The sequence below is a fragment of the Rosa chinensis genome, chromosome 2, assembly GCF_002994745.2.
Source record: "Rosa chinensis cultivar Old Blush chromosome 2, RchiOBHm-V2, whole genome shotgun sequence".
Classification (NCBI taxonomy): Eukaryota; Viridiplantae; Streptophyta; class Magnoliopsida; order Rosales; family Rosaceae; genus Rosa; species Rosa chinensis.
In genome coordinates, this window is record NC_037089.1 from 64,891,233 (window position 1) to 64,910,758 (window position 19,526).

At 37.0% G+C, this 19,526-nt stretch overlaps 1 protein-coding gene and 1 long non-coding RNA gene across 2 annotated transcripts in view; one reads left to right on the forward strand and one right to left on the reverse strand.

The window, feature by feature from the left end:
• The window catches only part of LOC112184770 (laccase-14), a 47,308-nt gene extending 41,326 nt beyond the window's left edge, over positions 1 to 5,982 (reverse strand). Inside the window, exon 1 of the mRNA XM_024323009.2 lies at positions 5,739 to 5,982. Within this exon, the coding sequence (XP_024178777.2) occupies positions 5,739 to 5,861 (123 nt within the window). The 5' untranslated portion in view covers positions 5,862 to 5,982. The remainder of the gene's footprint in view (positions 1 to 5,738) is intronic.
• Positions 5,983 to 15,884: 9,902 nt separating this feature from the next.
• On the forward strand, positions 15,885 to 18,364 carry LOC112190482. Its single transcript, XR_002932428.2, has 3 exons — positions 15,885 to 16,433; positions 17,106 to 17,175; positions 18,103 to 18,364. It is a non-coding gene; the product is annotated as an uncharacterized LOC112190482 (long non-coding RNA).
• Positions 18,365 to 19,526: the final 1,162 nt, after the last annotated feature.

A 19,526-nucleotide genomic window follows, 5' to 3' on the forward strand; every position in this document is an offset into this window, starting at 1 on the left:
AAACGCAGATTTGCTTTCTTGAACTCTTCCTTCTATTTTATTTTCTTAAATTTTAAGTTGTTTTAGGTTTCGTTGTGTTCATTTTCTCTTCTATGCTTGATTTATGGTTTGCATGATTTATATTTGTTTATACATTGAGGACAATGCATGAATTAAGTATGAGGGACGGATTATTGCTTTATTGTGTTTTTAGTAGTTAGTATATAAAGAAAAAAAAAGAAAAAAAAATGTGTTTAACAAAAGAAAATGTTGTGATACACTAAGGTATATTGGATTAAACATAGTCTTGAAAAAGGGTAGCTGTTTCAGTCCCATTGCACATCGAGACTCCCTGTTCCCGTACCTAAGTGTTGAAATTAAATTAAATTGTTGAAAAAAAAATTCGTTGCTTTTGTTTTTGTTTTGAGTCTTAGGATGCCCTTTCAACTGTCTAGGATGATTCTATATCTCTGAAATCATGATTAAAAGATGATCACAAATTGAGATGACTTTAAAATGGTATTCTTTGGTAAATTGAGATATATGAAAAATATGTGCCTTGTAGTGGATATGGATTTCGTGACTTTGGTACAGAAAATATGAGCATGCTAAGATGAGTTTTGATTCATAAAGCCCATGTGAGATATTTGAGCCCATGTCCCTTTTTCTTGGAGTGACAAATGAAAAACATATTCTTAATTTCTTGGCGATGTTTTGATGATCTCATTATTCTTTCATTTTGATTGATTGCTTGCCATAGATTAAGTTTAATGGACTAGAGAATGCTAGAATTCACTCTTGTGTTTGTTGAAACGTTATATCAATACATGGCCCTGATTCTGGAAAGGATAGAGGCACCCTAGGAATTACCACCATTGCCATATAAACTTGTGTCCCTATTTGTGCCCGTCGTGGGACCCCCCTAGATAAGCCAATTTGAGCCTACATTAAGCCTTTTCATTCATCACCCTTAAAACCCTTAACCATGAAGCTTAGTATAGTTACAACCCTACCCTTTGTTCTAAGAACTTAGTGGAGCTATCTTTTGAGATATACTACGTGGGTTTGGTGCTAAGGATGAAAATTGAGAAGAGGTGAAAGTTCAAGTGTGGGGGTAGACTTGTCCATAAAGAAAAAAATATGTGAAAGCCGTGAAAAATGAAAAGAAAAGAAAAAATTGTGTACGGCTAGAAAAGAAAAGAAAGAAAAATGTTTATGGATTTTAGTCCCCCATACTTAGTGATTTTGGAGTTTACTTTGAACTGAAGGCCCACTACAGAAAAATTTGGCCTTTGTCCATTCCACTATAGTTCTAGGGAAGTTTACAACGAAGATTGGGCCCAGCATGAAGATATTAGGCCCTTTTATGTTACCTCTAGGGAAAGTGACGTTTTTGCAATGCCTTGGTGGTTTTCTTGAGGTCTCTACATCTACATGTGCTCTGCTAGGTTTTTAGGACACTTTGATAAATCCTTACCTTTCGGTTCTTTAAACCTTGAGCCTTAGCCCCATTACAACCTTTGAGAAGACCTTCTTGATCCTTAAGATGGGACAGCCCTTGATGTGGAGATGAGTTACAAGAGTTGAACCTATGACTTGGGTCCATCTGTGCAAGTAATTAGTATCCTTCATGAGATCTTTTGAAGAAAAAAAATATTCACAAAGTGCTTTTCGTTTCTTATATATGTGAGCTACTTGAATGCCTTTAAATATGTTCTCTCACATATACATGAGTGATTATAAGATTTTAAGCATTGCCTCGAATTCTGAGAGAAGAACGATTGGATATACCTTGTGAGGTTATGGATCATACTTATTTGAAACATGCTTAACAGAACCCACCACCATTGTTACAACCAAGTCCTACTTGAGTATGTGTAAATTATGTGTTTCAATTAACTCTCGAATGCCTAACATTGAATTTTGGTTGAGTGCTAATCTTGGTGTTGTGAAAGTAAGAGATTGTTGAGACAAAAGTTGAAGGGCAATAGAGTCATTGTTTTTGTAGAGTCTTTAATTTTCGTTGAATCTTAGTGTGTGTCTTAGTGTGATTTTGCTAAGGGACTAGCAAAAGCTAAGTGTGGGGGAATTTGATAGGAGCATTTTAATGCGACGTTTTAACTGCATTTCCCTACATTTCTTGCGTTATTTCCTTATTAAAACCCTGTTTAGGAAAGTTTCCATTCTTTGATTGGGAAAGTTCCTATTTGTAGAAAGTTTATATTTTTGTAGTTTCTATTTATCATTTTTAGTAAGTTTCCATTTTCAGTTTAGGAAAGTTGCCATTTTTCATTTTAGGAAAGTTTCTATTTTTCTTATTAGTTTCTATTTTCAGGACCTCCGAGCTAAAAAGTGGAAATAAACTCATAAATGGAAAGAGGAGCTTGCGAACACCAAGGGGAGCAAAGATGAAGGTAAATTGGAGTAGATGAAAGTGAAATGTACTAAAAGATCAATTTTACACATATTCCTACTCCGGCGAGGAGAAACCAAGCCAAGCAAAGAAGAATGAGCGGCCGCCTGATCAAATGAACTTCAAATGAGCTGAAACCTTCCAGATCCATTCTAGACACCCAAAGGAACATTTCATATGAAGAGTGCAAGATCCAGATAGAAGTGGAAGGCCTTCAAACAATCAGTCCAATTTTCTGCAGAAGCAAAACTGGAAAACTGGACCTGTAAGAGGTCCAGCAGCATTTCCGGCCCAACCACATGGCAATAGATTCTGAAATTTTACCACAGTAATCTACACTCATGGTGGATAATTTCATATGAAGAAGTCAAAGGCTAAATCTGAGTTCTTAGTGGAGATAAAAATTAAAGGAATAAAGGAAGAGAAAGTGCTCTCACCTAACAAATCCACTAAGTGTTTAAGTGCTCTCACTTAACAAATCCACTAAGTGTTGAAGTGCTCAAACCTAAACCATTATGATTTGTTTAAAGGCCAAATAGTGTTGCTTGGAAGCCTATAAATAGAGGCAAAAACAAAGACACAAAGAATTCCTTCATCCATTCCATCTCCTTGTCTCTCCATTTCCTCTCCATATTTCTTTTTCATTCTCTAGTTTTCTTGTTCTTCATTTTCAAGCCAAGAGAAAGAGAAGCCATGCAATACATCAATTTCCTAACCGCCATCCACCCTTGTGTCGTCCCTAGAAGATTGCTTGCTTTCAAGGATCTTCAAGTTCTTCGTCTCAAGGCTTTATCATTCATCTTTCAAGGTGTATTATATCATTTCTCTTGTTTTCTTTGTTTGATTTTGTAAGACTATGAATTCTAGTTAACAAATAATGTTAAGGGAAAAGTTTAAAGCCCGTTTATATGTTTTGAAATAAAGTTGTAATTTCTTTGTGTTGATTTCTATGTTGCTTATGTGAGATTGCTTAATTGATTTTGGTTTATAGAAAACTCTTATATGTATGTGTTCTTTGGTGGCCAACTTGGGATATATGCATGTAATTGGTGCTAGAATTAGGTAAACAATTCACCTAATAGTTTTGTGAACCTATTTCATAAGTAGTAAAGGCTTTGGACAAAAGTTGAAATCAATTAAGGAGGATTGCAAATTGATGAACTTTTTCATACTAGGTTGTGCACTTTGGTTGACATCCTTTCTTTGTTCTTCATGCATTGAATGTGTTCTTGATTAGCTAGTTTTCTAAACTATGATTGCATGTTCAATAGGATTGATTTAGGTGCTTTCACTTAGATCAATTATTCAAGGAAAGTAAAATATGGGAAATCATTTGCTTATTAACGTTTCACATGGTCAACTTATTTCTCATGACATTAGATAATCAACTATAGGAATTGTAATTGGATTTCATTCATATGGAATTGGTTTTGATCTTTGTTTCTTATGTTTCATTCTTGTACATGTGTTTTTATATTTTCTTTATTTTATTTATTTTAATTTTCAATTCTATAAATCTTAAACCCCCCCCTTATTTTTGTTCACTTCTATATATTTATTCTTTATTTTATTTTTGTAAATAATACTTTTCTTTATTTGTTTCACAATGACAGGTGTACCCTCAATCCCCGGAATAGAACGATCCCTATTTGCTTATACTACTAACGATATTTTCAGGGTTAAATTATGCGCTTGCTTCAAGCGCATCAATTTTTGCACATTAAATGTTTATTGTCAAATTGATGACTAAAAATAACGTGTTCAGAAAGCCACTATTAAATCGAAAGAAATCAAGTAAATCACAAAGTTTAATGAATGACAGCAGATCCACAAGTCATAATGAATGACCGTGGCTAATCATCAAAGAGGTCGATTGTTAGGAAAAAACGTTACCGAAGTTTGGGGCAATTAACTTGAATGAGCATTAGGAGGTGTTATTGCCAATCATCAGTTACCAGACCTGATTGATTATTCATGATAGAATTAATCATTGATAATGATATCACAAACATGAATACTGTTCTATTTGTAATCAATGCGGTCTTAACTGTAAAGGCTTAAATTGTTTCTTTTCCTTCATTCAGTGGTTTTGCTTCACTATAAAAAGGACCATAGGATTCATTGTTAGAGGTCCTCGACCAAACGCTCTACGCGATTACACAAATTTTATCTCAATACATTTCAACAACACTTATCAATCTTTACGTGTCTATCTTTTCACTTTCTTTACATTCAAGCAATTTATCTTCCTGCACTTTAGTTGTTGCACATTTACATTTCTGCACTTTCGTTTATGCTATTTATTTGTTGTTATTTACTTTACGTCATTTACTCTATATAAAATCACAAAAAAAGAATCACTTTCACCTCAATCACCGAGTTACACAGCACGAAGACTGCGGCTAGTTAAGGTCGATCTGTGCTAAAGTCCTTGCATTCAAGGCAGAGAGAACCCCGCGGCAGAGATCGATCCTTCCTCGGCCCACAATCAACTTATCAGAAGTAAGATCAGCGCACGATCTACAATCTAGAACAAAACCTCGCTTGGCCTACGTACCGGCCGCGAGTTGGCACGCCAACGCACACGTCACCACTCCAGAATGACACGTGTAAGCCAAAGAAGACCTCGGCCCAGTGACAAGCGGCCGAGACAATTTTTGAGCAAACAGTAGCATGAAAGTCAAAATGGTTTGTGTGGGAGAGGAGGTGGCCCTATCATCTATTAATATTATGCTAACCCCATCGTTTACTTAATTAATAACGATATATTATATAAAATAATTATGTATGATATATAAATTCATATTATAGTTAAATAATTGTCTAGAATGATTAAAATTCTAAAAATGTAATGACTTTCGATTAAAAGGGGTTGGAGATGCATTATCTAAATGAATAGTAATGACACTAAGGATATCAAATTCATGAAATGACTATGGCTTCTGACAAAAGAGTTGGAGATGCCCTAAAGAAATGTTTTTAGCCATAATTTCCACCGGCAAACACGAATTTAAGTATTTCATTATTTACTATGTGATGTATTATTATGTGTAAACCAAACAAACTTTGAAGTTTCTTAATGCATCGGAGATTTGGAGTATCTCCCCAAGTATGCATCTTCTCAAGTTTTTCAATAATTTTCAGTTTCATCTTACATCAACATTTTCCCCTGATTTTAGTGTTGAGTTCTTACAGCAGAATTTTGACTACTGACAAAAAAAAAAAAACCACTTGAAGCATGTGCATGGAACAACAATATTTCATAATTAGCCTGGACCACCCGAATCGATCTCTCAGGGCCGGCCATGTCAACAATGAAAACTGGACAAGATATGGGTATACTTACTACAAAGTCATAGTAATGAACATGCCCTTCAACTATGCAAATGAGCAAGAGCAACCCACACAGAAGCCAAGGACCAAGCACACCCATCTTCATGCCAAACTTACTGTCGATCAGAGCATGCATACACTCGCCTCACATCAAATCCAATTACAGAACTCATCCAATTGTGCATATGGAATCTTACTGGCGTAGTTATTTGTATGGGTGAAAACTAAATGTCAGAATCGGGAAGGGGGTACCTAACTTTCTTTTGAGTACCTACTTCAGAGGTTGAATGGTTGTTTGATGGAAGTTAACAGCTTCCAAACTGTTCGCGTGGCTGCACATGCTACACAAGTCTCACTCCTCATTTGGATACTTAAAATAGGGCACATAGCCACATACTGTGCTAGATAATTTGTTCGAACTACAAAGGTCTGGTGCATTTCTGGTTGGATTAGTGGCCCAATATAACAATGAGAGAGAGAGAGAGACAGAGAGAGAGAGAGAGAGAGAGAGAGCAACTATTGTTTAGCCAATTAGAACTTGACAATAAAGTCCTTAAATTCCATAGTAACATACTAACGAAGAACTCTGGAATACAATAGTTGCAACTTACGCAACCAACGGACGTTATAAAGGAGGGGCAATATTGATAATTCCATGCGCTGTTATTTATTAGGGTAAAAAAAATTTCATCGTCCTCTCCTCGCTCGCCTATCATCAACCGCAAACCACTTTCTCCAGAAATGCTTAGGACCCTTGTTGGCAAGGATTTAGATCTGTTTTGCTTCCACCTCGTGAACCCGATCGTTAATACTTTTGCGTTAATCTATTGGGCCGTTGTTTTCAGTAGTTTTCACCTTATTCAGTATTCCATCGAATGAAAGATCCGTCGAGATCTAGATCTTTTGTTATTGATGACTATAATTGAGTATTGGATTACCACGACCTCTGCACTATTCTATAACCCAGATCTTTTGTTGATGATCCAAACCCAGATTTATGACCATCAACTATAATTGATTATTGTATTTTTGACTGAAGAACGTTCTCCCGATCAAGAACAAGAAATTTGTAGCGGGTCGAATACACATGATCACCACCATCCCCACCATTTGGATTTTCTTTCTTTACCCAAATTCAATCACTTTCAAAACAAACTAAGTATTGAATGCATGATCTTTATTGAAATTGGGGCTTAGTTGCAATTAACGAAGGCGTGGGATAACCAGTCAATAAAGTGAAATATTTTTTTATTAATATTCAGAGCAGCTTAGGATTTAACTTTGAGTCCACCCAAAGTGATTCAGATTCTTAGTGGGTGCTTTGGTTTCTCATTTGTGATGGGTTTTCCTGAATTTCCCTTTCAAAATTGGCAATTTCTTGAGTGATTCTGATATGGGTTTTTGCTACCCTTGAGTGTTTTTGTGTTTGAAGCAGTGGATGTTCATTGTTTCCATAACAAGTAGAAGAGTCTAATATGACGATGAGATGTGCTTTCTGCAGAGAATAAGCCATGGTGGGTTGATGAACTCATTTGGTCGATGAGATAAGCAGAGATGTGGTGGCTGGCTTAAATAACACAGACTTACTATCTTGTCGTCTAACTAAGTCCCTCAGAAATTTTGGACATTAACAGCCATCAGTTTTACCCCCAAACTTCCATCGATGCGAAATTACCGAATGCCCCTGATTTGTATGAAATTGTGGCTCTCCTAACACCACGTCTCCTCTTGTCAGTAGCCATAACTTACAGCCTGCACATTCCAGCCTCCTCCCAGCCTCCTCTTTTGTTTGAATGTTTGATTGGGAGGGAATACGCAGGCCGTAGGTTACGGCCACTGTCAAGGGAATAGGTGGCGCAAGCATATCCACATATTTGGTATAAGTTGGGGTAATCGGTAATTGCCCACTGACAGACGTTATGAGCTAAAAATTACGGGCGTTGCGGTAAAAAAATCGATGGGTTTGTAGCCTATTCACAGATCAAGGGGGACACTGATCCTCTCCTTATCTTTTAATTCCACATATTGCCTTATGTTCTAGTGTTCTACTCATGTGATTCACTTTTGGCCTTCTTCCTATTCTATACCAAATCCAGCGTTTTTGGTTCCCAGATCAGCTTCTCCTTTCTTCCCCTTCTCTAGTTCTATTCTCTCAACTTTTCTTCTTCTTTGGCTTCTGTTTCTTCTCCTTGTATTAGGTCCTTTCTATAAGTAGTTTGGGTTTGGTTTTGATTTAGAGCAACTCCAACAGATTCCCTATATTTTGATTTTTCTCTACTTTAGAGAAAAATAAGCCTCTTTTGCTCCAACAGATTCCCTATAACTATCTCTATTTTAGAGAAAGTGAGGAGAGAGAAAATCAAATTCCCTATATTTACAGCAAACTCCAAAATTTAAGGAAGAATTATGGAGATTTTAGAGATTGCTGCAAAATAGGGAATCTGTTGGAGTTAGAGAAGAAAAAATAGCTAAAGCTTTGACTTTTGGTTCCCTATAATACAAAATTTATGGGGAAGCTGTTGGAGTTGCTCTTAGATGGAGGTTAAAGAAGAGATATAAATCCAACCCATCCCTGATAAAATTGCAGAGCATCCAAAACCAAAGAAATAGTATCTCATGTCATTTCAATCTCCGACGTCATACAATTCAGTTTGGATGTGATTATATCTTACACGTCTCCATATTTGATCCATCATTTTCACTATAATTGGAACAAACTAGTAGAAAGAAGATGGAGATGAGATTGAGTTAATTCATATGTTGTTCTAAATTGATTCCAAGGTATTAGATTGATTTGATTCATATAAATTAACAAAGGGCGAGAATGATTTACACCCACAATCAATTTGTCCTCATAATTCTAGTATAGAAATCACCTACCTATGGGTTCTCAGAAGTAATCAAGCAAGGTCGTTGCAGAGCTGTTCTGCAGGCTTATATCCAAGTTCAGTTATACCCAAATTCCATTTCAGCAAAATTGATGATTGTGTGAGCAAATCCAACACCCAAAGGTCGGTGACAGATTTCGTTACAACCTGTTATCTATGAGTAAATGGGATAGATTTCGTAACCATTTATACTTGCACACACTCCACTCATACAAACCTCGTTTCTGGGTTTGATTACCAAGGATCACTTCTACCTAGTAATCTCACATCTAATAAAACTTGAAATTGGGATGAGATAATTCGTTAGATTTCCGCAAATTCTCTATTCCAGCATAATTTTGTGAGATTTGAAAGTTTCCTCATCGCCTTCTTGATCTTCGACCACACCATCGTTCAAATTGATCTTCACGAACACCTTGTCGATATATATTTGATCGACCACTTTCCTTCACTCTCCCTGCTGTGTTGATCAATAGGGGCTTCATTTGATAGAAGATGAATGGAGGGACGTGGTGGGCTGGTGGTTTCTCAAATGCTATATTGTCATCTTATGAGACATTTTTTACCTTAACGGCCACGATTTTAATCTCTAACGTCCGTCGATTTTGAAATTACCAATTGTCCCTGCTTTGAGTAATTGTGCGCCTCCCCTCGTGCCAGGTCAGCCATTGTCAGGGCTGTAACTTACAGCCTGCGTATTCCAGACTTCTCCAGAATGGCACTCCCAACTGCACTTCCCATCTTTGAGTACCTCTAAATGCCCGAGCTCCCATATTTATTCCTGTATGCTGGAAATGCCGCCCAACACCATGGTTAAAGGTAGACACTGAGGGGGTGTTTGTTTCACCAGACTATCACTCCCGACCTTAATTTCTACAAGAGTCTTGTACTCCTTTAACTTGGGTTATGCTATAGTAAGCCATGAATCATGTTTGGCACTGTCTAGGACTAAGGAGCAGCGAGAAAGAACGCAGAAGCAACTAATGAATCATATGCTTAATCATCCATGAATCATATGCACAATCCTCACAATTCACAACAAAATTGGGTCTGTCTCAACAATAGAAGCAAGCCCTGAATCAGATGCACAATCCTCACAATTCACAGAACAATTCTGAATCTCATAAATGAAGCAAAAGCAAGCAAATCAAACACAAATTGCAAAACCCTCTCCCATACATGGAATTGAATTTGTTCTATCTCAAACTCTTCAATTCTTGCAGCCAACAACCAAATATCAATTGGGTATTTCCTAGACCTCCCACTACACCATAAAGTCTCATCTATAGCATTCAAAAAACGCTATGGTAGGATTCAATAGCGTTTTAGTAAACGCTATGTCTGCCCCAGCTATAGTAGGTACAAGGTCAGTCATAGCGTTTCAGAAACGCTATGAAAAATTCTGCATCTATAGCGTTTGCAAAAACGCTATGAAAAATTCCGCATCTATAGCGTTTGTATAAGATTCAATAGCACTTAATAAGCGGTATTGTTAAACAATCAATAGCACTTCCAAAACGCTATTAAACAATCAATAGCATTTAATAAATGTTATTAATACCTATGTCATAGCTATTAGCAAATGCTATATACAATATCTGATAGCACTCAATGGTCCTGCTATCCTACATCTTTAAGTGCTGTCAAAAGTACACAAATGAACAATTACATAATTTCAGAAGCAATCGAAATAGAATCTGTTAACATTCATAAATTAAAAACTACTACATTGTCTCAGCCAAAGCTGTTTTCCTTTTGTACAAATAATGCAAATCATACTAAAAACAAAAAGCCTTTATAAAGACACTAATATGTTACTCCTAGCTCATGCCTTCTTTCATCTATACAGAAGTGTGAGGACTAGATACTAGTTTCAAACAAAAGGCTGATGGAGTGGAAAGTAGTTAACATAAAACCATCGTTATCCCGTAAGCCACTAAGCCTCATTGCAAAGTTATATCAAATAGACATACAACAAGCTGAGTTCTGCAATAGACAATACACAACAGACACCCTTAGTTAGAAGTCACAACATTGAAGACCTGAGCTATTAAGGAACTGAAAGCAAATGGTAATGCACAATTAAAATTCAAACTACAATATTAAATAATAATGCATCTGAATGTTTGCACACTATAGGACATCTTTATGGAGAAAACAATGCAGATATAGTCATTAAAGGAAAAAACTGACAAGTATAAAATAGAGAAAATAATCAAACCTGGAAGTGGGGAAGGATTCTATGCTCCATAGTAGGAAGCCATCCTTCCACCTGTAGCAGAAATTAGACTGTATGATGGAGAATATATAACAGTAACGTCAAAAAGTAGCTAAGACAAATCATATACTTAACAACTAGGGGCTTGACAATCGTAATATATTGGTCGAATACATCCCTACAACCTTCTGCATTGGGATTCCAACCTTCTCCAATTCAACCTGTATGGATATATATTAGCAGAACATACTACGTTCACCAGTTAAAGACCCATCCTTTAATACGACATTATCATGTACCTTTTGTGCTACCTTCACTAGTTAAAGACCTATTCTTTTATCATGGGATTTGGGGGAGATTGAGAGATAGAGTCCCTAGGATTAGTGTAGAAAAGATCACCCACTAGTGAATACTTAATGTAGTGATGTGATACCATTTCTGTTTGAACAACAAAGAGGGAAGTGCTTTCGTCAAATCGATAACAGGATGGTCAGATCATACTATCATCCCTCAGAAAGAATTGCTCAGATCCCAGTAAGTGAGGCATTTTAATTAGGTTGTGTTGTAAATACACTGGCTAAACCTATTGATGGTCGAAAATGAAAATTATAAAATTATAAGACAAGAGCACAAAATAACTAATAATATGAATAATAAAAAGGAGTATTATCATACATATATTTCATGTAGAAAGGGACAAGCTGTCCTTCCAATCCAAGCTAAGTATCATCAGTAATCTAGAAGACCTGAATAACATTGATTTTGAAAGTACAACACAAAAGATTAGTGATAATGTACATAGAGCCCAAGAAGCTCGAGTAGTAAATTTATAAGGAAGAAATATATAATACAGATTATGGGGCTTCTGGCCATGGGAAATACCATATTGTACGCTGATTAAACTAGAGACCAATGTGAATACATACCATTACCCTATGCTCTAAAAGATATGCAATTGGTATTACAATGGACACATAAAAGCCTCATGTGGTGAAATTATTTTCTGTTTTAGTGTTAAATTAACAAGTAGGAATGATATATATATATATATATATATATATATATATATATATATATATATATGAAATAGAAAAGAGAGAAATAAGGGAAACATATGAAAAGGAAGACATGGAATAATTTACAAAAATAAAAATGTAAAACCATTTTAGATAGCTTTGGTAAGTCATTTTAATTTTTACTCATTCTCCTTCTCTTTAAAATAAGTCTCACCTCTTTACTGACTCTTATTTTTCTCACTTTCAGTCATTCAATTACAGACACAATAGACCCTAGGAATACTCCAACTTACACTACCTCTTGAGAAAAGAATTATTAATTCCAGGACTCCACGGATTACTTTAGATTAAGCCTATAACCAAAATGCTTTCAAACTCATGAGAAGACCAAGGTCTCGGCTTTCAACCAAATAAAAATATTAACTACATCAAATAACAACAGAATTATTTCAAAGTTAAAGTGGTTCCACTTGATCATTGGATATTCAAAAGATTAACAACATAAAGAAGTGGTTCAAAAGGATCTGCTTTTGAGAATAAGAAAAGGAGGCATCTACCAAGCTAGTAGGTTGTAGTTGTAGAGTCACAGTGGCAATCAGAATATCAGTATGTTGACTTATGTAACTTGACAAAAGAAATACAGATCGAAAAGAATAATAACATTAGATGCACTTGAATGGCAAATGACCAATAAAAAGAGTTTACATCGGCATACTGGACAATCCAAAATAAAGGGAATCATGCCAATCAATACAAAATAGTGATTGGAACAATGCAGCAGGGCAACTGGGAAAAGAACACTAATTCATTAGCAACAAAGTAGCAGCAATCCAACACAGCAGGACACAATCAACAATCCCCAACCTACACAATCAAAAATCCCCAACCTACACAACCTATAGCATTGATTAATAGATCTCTATCATTTGTCGAATAAAATTTTTCATATAACCCATTATCAAAACCACATAAATTACCTGAAAGGTTAAAGAGATTGCAGAAATTAATATCCCCAAAAGTCTTCAGACAAACCCTAGAATTCAATTACCTTATATGAACCAAAAAACAACATTGAGGCAGAGAAAATAGAAAGTGAGAGGAGGTTCAGAGGACTTACCAGATTCATCCTCTCCCTCATCTACCGTCTATGCCTCCTTTCAATCTACGTCCCTCTCTGTCATAGTTTAATTGATGTCGTCCTCTCCCTTCTGGAAATCTTTCATATTGAGCTTTCGTTCACTCAGACGGAATGGACACCGATGTCATTCGAAGAGTTGTGACTGAGAAAAGGAAGAAATGGTTAGACTGTAAGTCGAGCAGAGTCTCTGCAGAGAAATGATATTAAACCAGACTGACTTTTGCCGAAAAAAGCTTGTAATATATTGGCCGCGAAAGAATGTTTTTCATTAAACTTAAAACCCCCGCGCTTCTTTTTATCATTGCCGCTCTCATTTTTGGTGTGTAACTTTATTTTGACAGCGTTTCAAAAATTAAAACGCTATAGAATAATAACCAACTTCTATAACATAGCACTTGTGGAAAAAACGCTATAGTGAAATGCTATAGATGAGATCTTTTCTTGTAGTGTCCCAAAACTCAACGATTCATGGCAGGACTAAGGACCAAACCAGCACAGTGTCCCCGAATGATGGCCTCCAAGTAGCTGTCGTGAATTTTTCTCTCTCACTGCTCCTCCCTAACTTCTGCTGATCTTAGTAGAAACAACTTGGTTGGGGAAATTCCGAAGGGAATTGCAAAGCTGAACGTTTTAGGCATTCTCAATTTCTCTGGAAACCATCTAACCATTCCAATTCCTACTCAAATCCGCCAGATGGCCAGTCTCACAACTCTTGATCTACCCGATAACAATCTCAGTGACAAACTCCCAACCGGAGGTCAATGTCTAGTGTTCAGCACCTCATCCTTTGCTGGAAACCCACAAAGCATTGGTACCTCCCTTAAATAGCAGAGAGAGAGAGAGAGCACCATCGAAGAACCAGAAACCCAGACGATGATAAGAAATAAGGAATTGATGACAAGAAATTGAAAACCCAAAAAATCCAAACGCTCAGACGGAGAAGAATTGCAAGTAAAGAGGCGAGAATGACGAGGCGAGGTTGAAACGAAAAAGGAGGCTTCCACAGTCCGATGAGTTTTGGTGTCACTCTAGAAGAAGGGGTTGACTCCGTTTTTGGGACTCTAGAATCTCATTTAAATGAGTCCTGGGTCACACCAAACAAGGGATAATTCTTGTTATATTAGATAAGCCCATCCAATCTCATGTAAGAAACATCACCTAATGGTCTTTTCAAGATGAGAATCATACAGGCTTTGGTGGTATTTTTAGAGATAGCAATGGTCTATTTAAGGGAGCCTTCTCCTCAAATGTATTGGCCCTAAATGCTCTTGAGGTGGAGTTATTAGTGGTAATTGAAGCCATAAAGTTTGCCAAGGCTTGCCAATGGAATCATTTCTGGCTTGAGACAGACTCTACTTTGGTTATTCATTATTCTCATTCCCCTTTTTAATCCCTTGGAAATTACATATATCCTATTTAAATTGCTTGCATATTGTTAAGCAATTCAACTATAGGATTTCCTATAAGCAAATAAATCACAAAATAACATTTTGTCTAAATATTAAGGGCTAAATACAAATTATTACCCTGTACTTTAGGGCCCAAATCAATTCAGTCCCTGAACTTCTAATTTCATCAAAAACACCCATGCACTTTCAATTTTGATCTAATAGGTCCAATTTGTTAGTTTTCTGACAATTGAGTTATTTAACTTGTTAATGTGGCTCATATATAGCCTATGTTTTATGATGTGGTGTCGAGGTGGTCTGCATAGTCAATTTAGCAGTGAGTCCTACTAATAAAAATAAATAGTTTTTCAACAAATAATCCAACTATAACTTGAACCCATAACAGAATATTAACGAATTGGACCTATTATATCAAAATTGAAAGTGCAGGGGTGTTTTTGATGAAATTAGAAGTCCAGGGACTGAATTGATTTTGGACCTAAACCACGTGGTACTAACTAGTATTTAGCCCAAATATTAAATAGCTCTTTCAAATTAAAGTAAATTTTACTGACTTAGAGCCCTGCTAGGGTTTTTCGTCGACCTCCCTCTTTCGATAAAATTCTCAAATTTCCAAATCTCGACGGTCATGACCATAGCTAGCCTTGTGGTTAATTGTCTCTTTTTTTTTTGCTGCTTTCAATTTGGCGCTTGGAGTGCCGCCTTGGACAGGGATCCCTGTAGTTGCTGTCGTGGATGGTAATTGTGTTTTCATGGCTGAGCTCCGATGGTGTCGATTTGTGGTGGTCTGCGGTGGATCGGCGCTTCTGGTTTTTTGGATCAAGGTCGTCTGGCTGGCACTGGTGGTGAGAATTTCACAGTCGGCATTGATGGTGTTTAGGGACGGAGAGTTTGGGCTTCCCTGAATTATTGCTAGTTCGCAGCAGCTAGTTTTGGTGGTTTGTACTGCAGTTATAGTCCTACTAGTATTGCATGTGATGGTGACTCTGTTCGTGATCTGGTTCTCGCGTCTAAGCACTGAGGCGGTGGTTGGCAAGAGCATTGTGGCGGTGGAACGCTTGGTTTACACCCTTTTGCTTACAGTGGCGGGGTTGCGCTCAATTCCCTATGCACGGCGGATCCGGTGGCACTAGTGGCAACTGTGGTCCTGTGGCAGAGGGAGCCCTCTCATTTAGTGTAATACCCCGAAAATTCAATTTATTTTCCGAGGACATTTTAGAATGATTTCGTGGTCATGGGAGATTGTACGAAGCTTGGAGAAGTGTGAAATTAGTTCGTACGATTTTATTTCGAAAACGTACGTTAATTAGGGAGAATTTATACGTTCGGAATTTGGGAAAACTTCCTTCATGAAAGTTGTAGAGCTCGTCGATACGATCGCGTGCATATGTGGAACACAAAAATCGGAGCTCGTATGAATTAGTTATGATTTTTTGAAAAAGTCCCAAATTAGTATAAATATTGGATTTTTCCGAAAAATTCAGAAAAATCCGAAAATTGCTGCAACTTCTCTCTCGGCCGGAAATCGGCCTTGATTTTCATTTCCCCATATCTTCCTCCTCCGGCCACCAATTCTCACCAAATTTCTTCCATTGGCTTCGTATGGTCCTTGCGCACCCGTCTGTGGTGACCTTGCACGGCGGCGGCAAGCTCGTTCCGATTTGAGTTCGATTTTAGTCAACGCCGTTTTTCTCCTAGCTCCGGCCACCAAAACTTCCGATCCTTAGCTCCATGAACTCGAATCAACCTGCTGATCATCATACTAGAAGGATCGCACCTGGAGTGACCGGTTTCACGTTCGTCGGAGCTTGGCCGGTTTTCGATCGAACACCAAAACCTTTCGATAGTGATATCTCGAGCTGTACTGCATCGTTTTGATTGATTCTTGAACCAGTGAGTTCGCCTTGATGTTCTTAACAACTCTCCAGAAGGAATCGAGGCCTGAAATTGAAGTTTTTATGTCGAAATCGTGGCTCGCCGGTTTCTGCATTTCTTCGCCGGTTTCTGGAAATTTTCCGGCCACCTTCAAACTGTTCTAGGTAATTTTCGACCACTTTCGTTCATTTTCTGACTTCATGCTAGTTATGAAAATTGTTGGGCTTGATGAGATGAAGAGGAGCAGCCTGGCCCCGACACCATTGGCGGTGGTCGGCGGCGGTTCTGTCCAAACTCCGGCGGCCCTTTTTCGGCCACCTCCGGGGGTCAAAAATGTGATTTCATTACATTTTTAGATACTACATTTCAATACGATCATTTCGATATATTATACGCATTTTTTGGATATCGTATGATTTAGTTATGAATTTTACGGTTTTGATTAATTTCGATTATTCGATTAATGATCTGTGAAGATCGGACCGTCCAATGGACTTGTAGTTTTGATATATTGATCGTATGACTGTCCCAGTGACCATGTGTGGTCATGGGTGAAGATCCGACCGTTGGATGTTCGTATAATTGGTAAATAGTGATTCGGAGTGCGATTCGTGAGAATCCGACCGTCGGATTTTCATGAAACTTTGTGGAGATGTTTATAAGGACGATTCAGGAAGATCCGACCGTTGGATCTTCGTGATAAATTAGGTGGATGATCCTAATGGCGATCCGTGAGGATCCGACCGTTGGATCATCATATAATTGCGATCTGACAGTTGGATCGTCGTTTAATTTTGTTTATGAGTTGTTGACTAAGTAAAGATCATGTTGATTAGGTGATTGACGGTCTTCCTTGGTGGGCGGTTTGGTGTGTATTGTGAAATTGAAGACGCAGCGGGATTAGAGGTGAGTAAACCTCACGTGGTTCTTATTTCAAATCGAGTACATTTAATTATTTTATTTTGTCGTAATTGTGTGAAAAATATTTATGGAATAAATATTTGTTTTAAATCATATGGACTTGATCAACTACGGTCCATAGGTAAGTAAAATGTTTTAATTATACAAAATGAATTTCCTGATTTTCTTGTGTGAATTATAGTTGGTATTAGTGATTATCCCTGAGCGGATGATTACGTATATATATATTTACGTGGATATATATTTGGAATGGTGTGACATTGAGGTGTGTGAAATTACGATAATTTGTGTGTGATATGATATTGTCTTGGAAATTGCCATAATTATTTATGATGAGGTTAACCGATAAATGTGTGTGATAATCATGTTGACCTTCTGAGTTGATTTGAGGGTAAAAATGTAGTGCTCTGAGGACAGGGAGTCCGAAGAACGCCGGTTAAATAATAACCGAGATGTAGTGCTCTGAGGACGGGGAGTCCGAAGAACGCCGGTTAAATAATAACCGAGATGTAGTGCTCTGAGGACGGAAGAGTCCGAAGAATGCCGGTTAAATAATAACCGAGATGTAGTGCTCTGAGGACAGGGAGTCCGAAGAATGCCGGTTAAATAATAACCGAAATGACAGATAACGACGTTGTTAGAAATCTAACGTGTCATTAGTGTTGGGTCCAAAACAGTTGGGATGGACTAAAGTGGGGATATTGTGGTTAGAGGATTGTGGAAATGTATTCGTTGTGGATTTTCCGTGTTTTGTTGATGTTTCCTCACAGATGTTTTGATTGTTGGTTGTTTATTTGAGTAAAATAAATATGAATTAAAATCAACAGTTCTTTCTTGTTTACTCATACGGGCTGTCATGGCTTACCGGGTTTGGTGTTGTTGCAATCCCGGTACACTATTCAAATTGTGTAGCGGGTAATCCTACAGGTCAGGAGAATCGAGAAGGTGATCAGGCTGCTTAGAGTAGTGAGATTGGAGTTACAGCTTTATTGTGAGGTTGTTATGCTCATTGAGCTTACATTTAAATTTGGTGAGAGTGTTTGTAATATTAAATTCTTGAGGATTTGGTTTATGTATTAGTGAGTGAGGCTAGATGTGTTTATATCTGAGAAAAAAATTCAGAACGTTTATTTGATTAAGTTGTTTATTTCATGTTTTGGATTTGAATTTATTATTCAAAATTCGGGGCGTGACATTTAGGGTTTGCATTGGGTAGGCTTCTTGGAACTGGTTTTGGTTGAGGCCTGTTAGGGTTTATCCAAACTGGGTCAATTGGATTCTGCGAGCTTGGTTATTTTGGGCTCATAGGATTTGTAAGTTTTTATTTTTAGATTTAGTTTTAGGTTCACATCCTTTTTCACGAAATGATGATGTGCCTACTTTTTTCTTGCTCTGAGTGGGAGAGATCACAAAGAAAAGAGAGACCTCGTTGGCTTATTTATCGAGACTTTTATTTTATTCCTTGGGGCTCTAATTTCTTTTTTTTAGCTTAATCCTATAAGGTGAGTGTACTAGGAGATTACTAGTTTAATTTGCTCTTTTATTCAGGGGTAACTTAATTTGTAATAGTTTCTCCGGAACGGTTCTTTCTGTCACCCCCAATAGAGGGGATCATTTTTGTACTGCTTGCTGAGCTGCATAATAGATGATATTTCCAACTAAAAAAAAAAAGTAACTTTTTGTGCCATTGAAAGATTTGATATACGATAACTTTGAAATTTACTCGTAAAACTTGTTCGATTGGATGAATAGAGTTGAAAAAGACACATTCAGTAACATTCTAACATATATAGTTTATAATTTGTCACACCTCTCTTTCCCTTGTATGGACTGGAGCCACTACATACCCCATTTCCTTGAAATCTATAGAAAAATAACATAACGAAATGAACATTAAGGAAGCAACATGACAGATAAAAAATAGGATATATTATAGTTTGATGGATTATTAATTATATATTCCACATAGGAAAGGGTAGATTTGATTTGAATATTGAATGGACAGCTCCACTGTTCATTGAATTTTTTTTTATATTTTAAAATTAAAATATATTTGATGTAAATAGATGATAATAATGGAGATTTATGGATAATTAATGTCATAATCATGCAATTGACTACTTTTCTAATATTTTCGGTGGACAAATTATGAGTCACCTACAGTTACCGACAATTTATCTTGAAATGAGTGAAGCCACCTGTGAGCCCTGGAAAAATTTATCGAGATAAGGTGAGATCGTTTGGAACAATTTGACGATCTCTGTAATTATTAGGGTCTTCGGAAATAAGTATTGGGATTTTTCACAAGGTGGAATCTCCAAAGTTTGTTTGGAGTC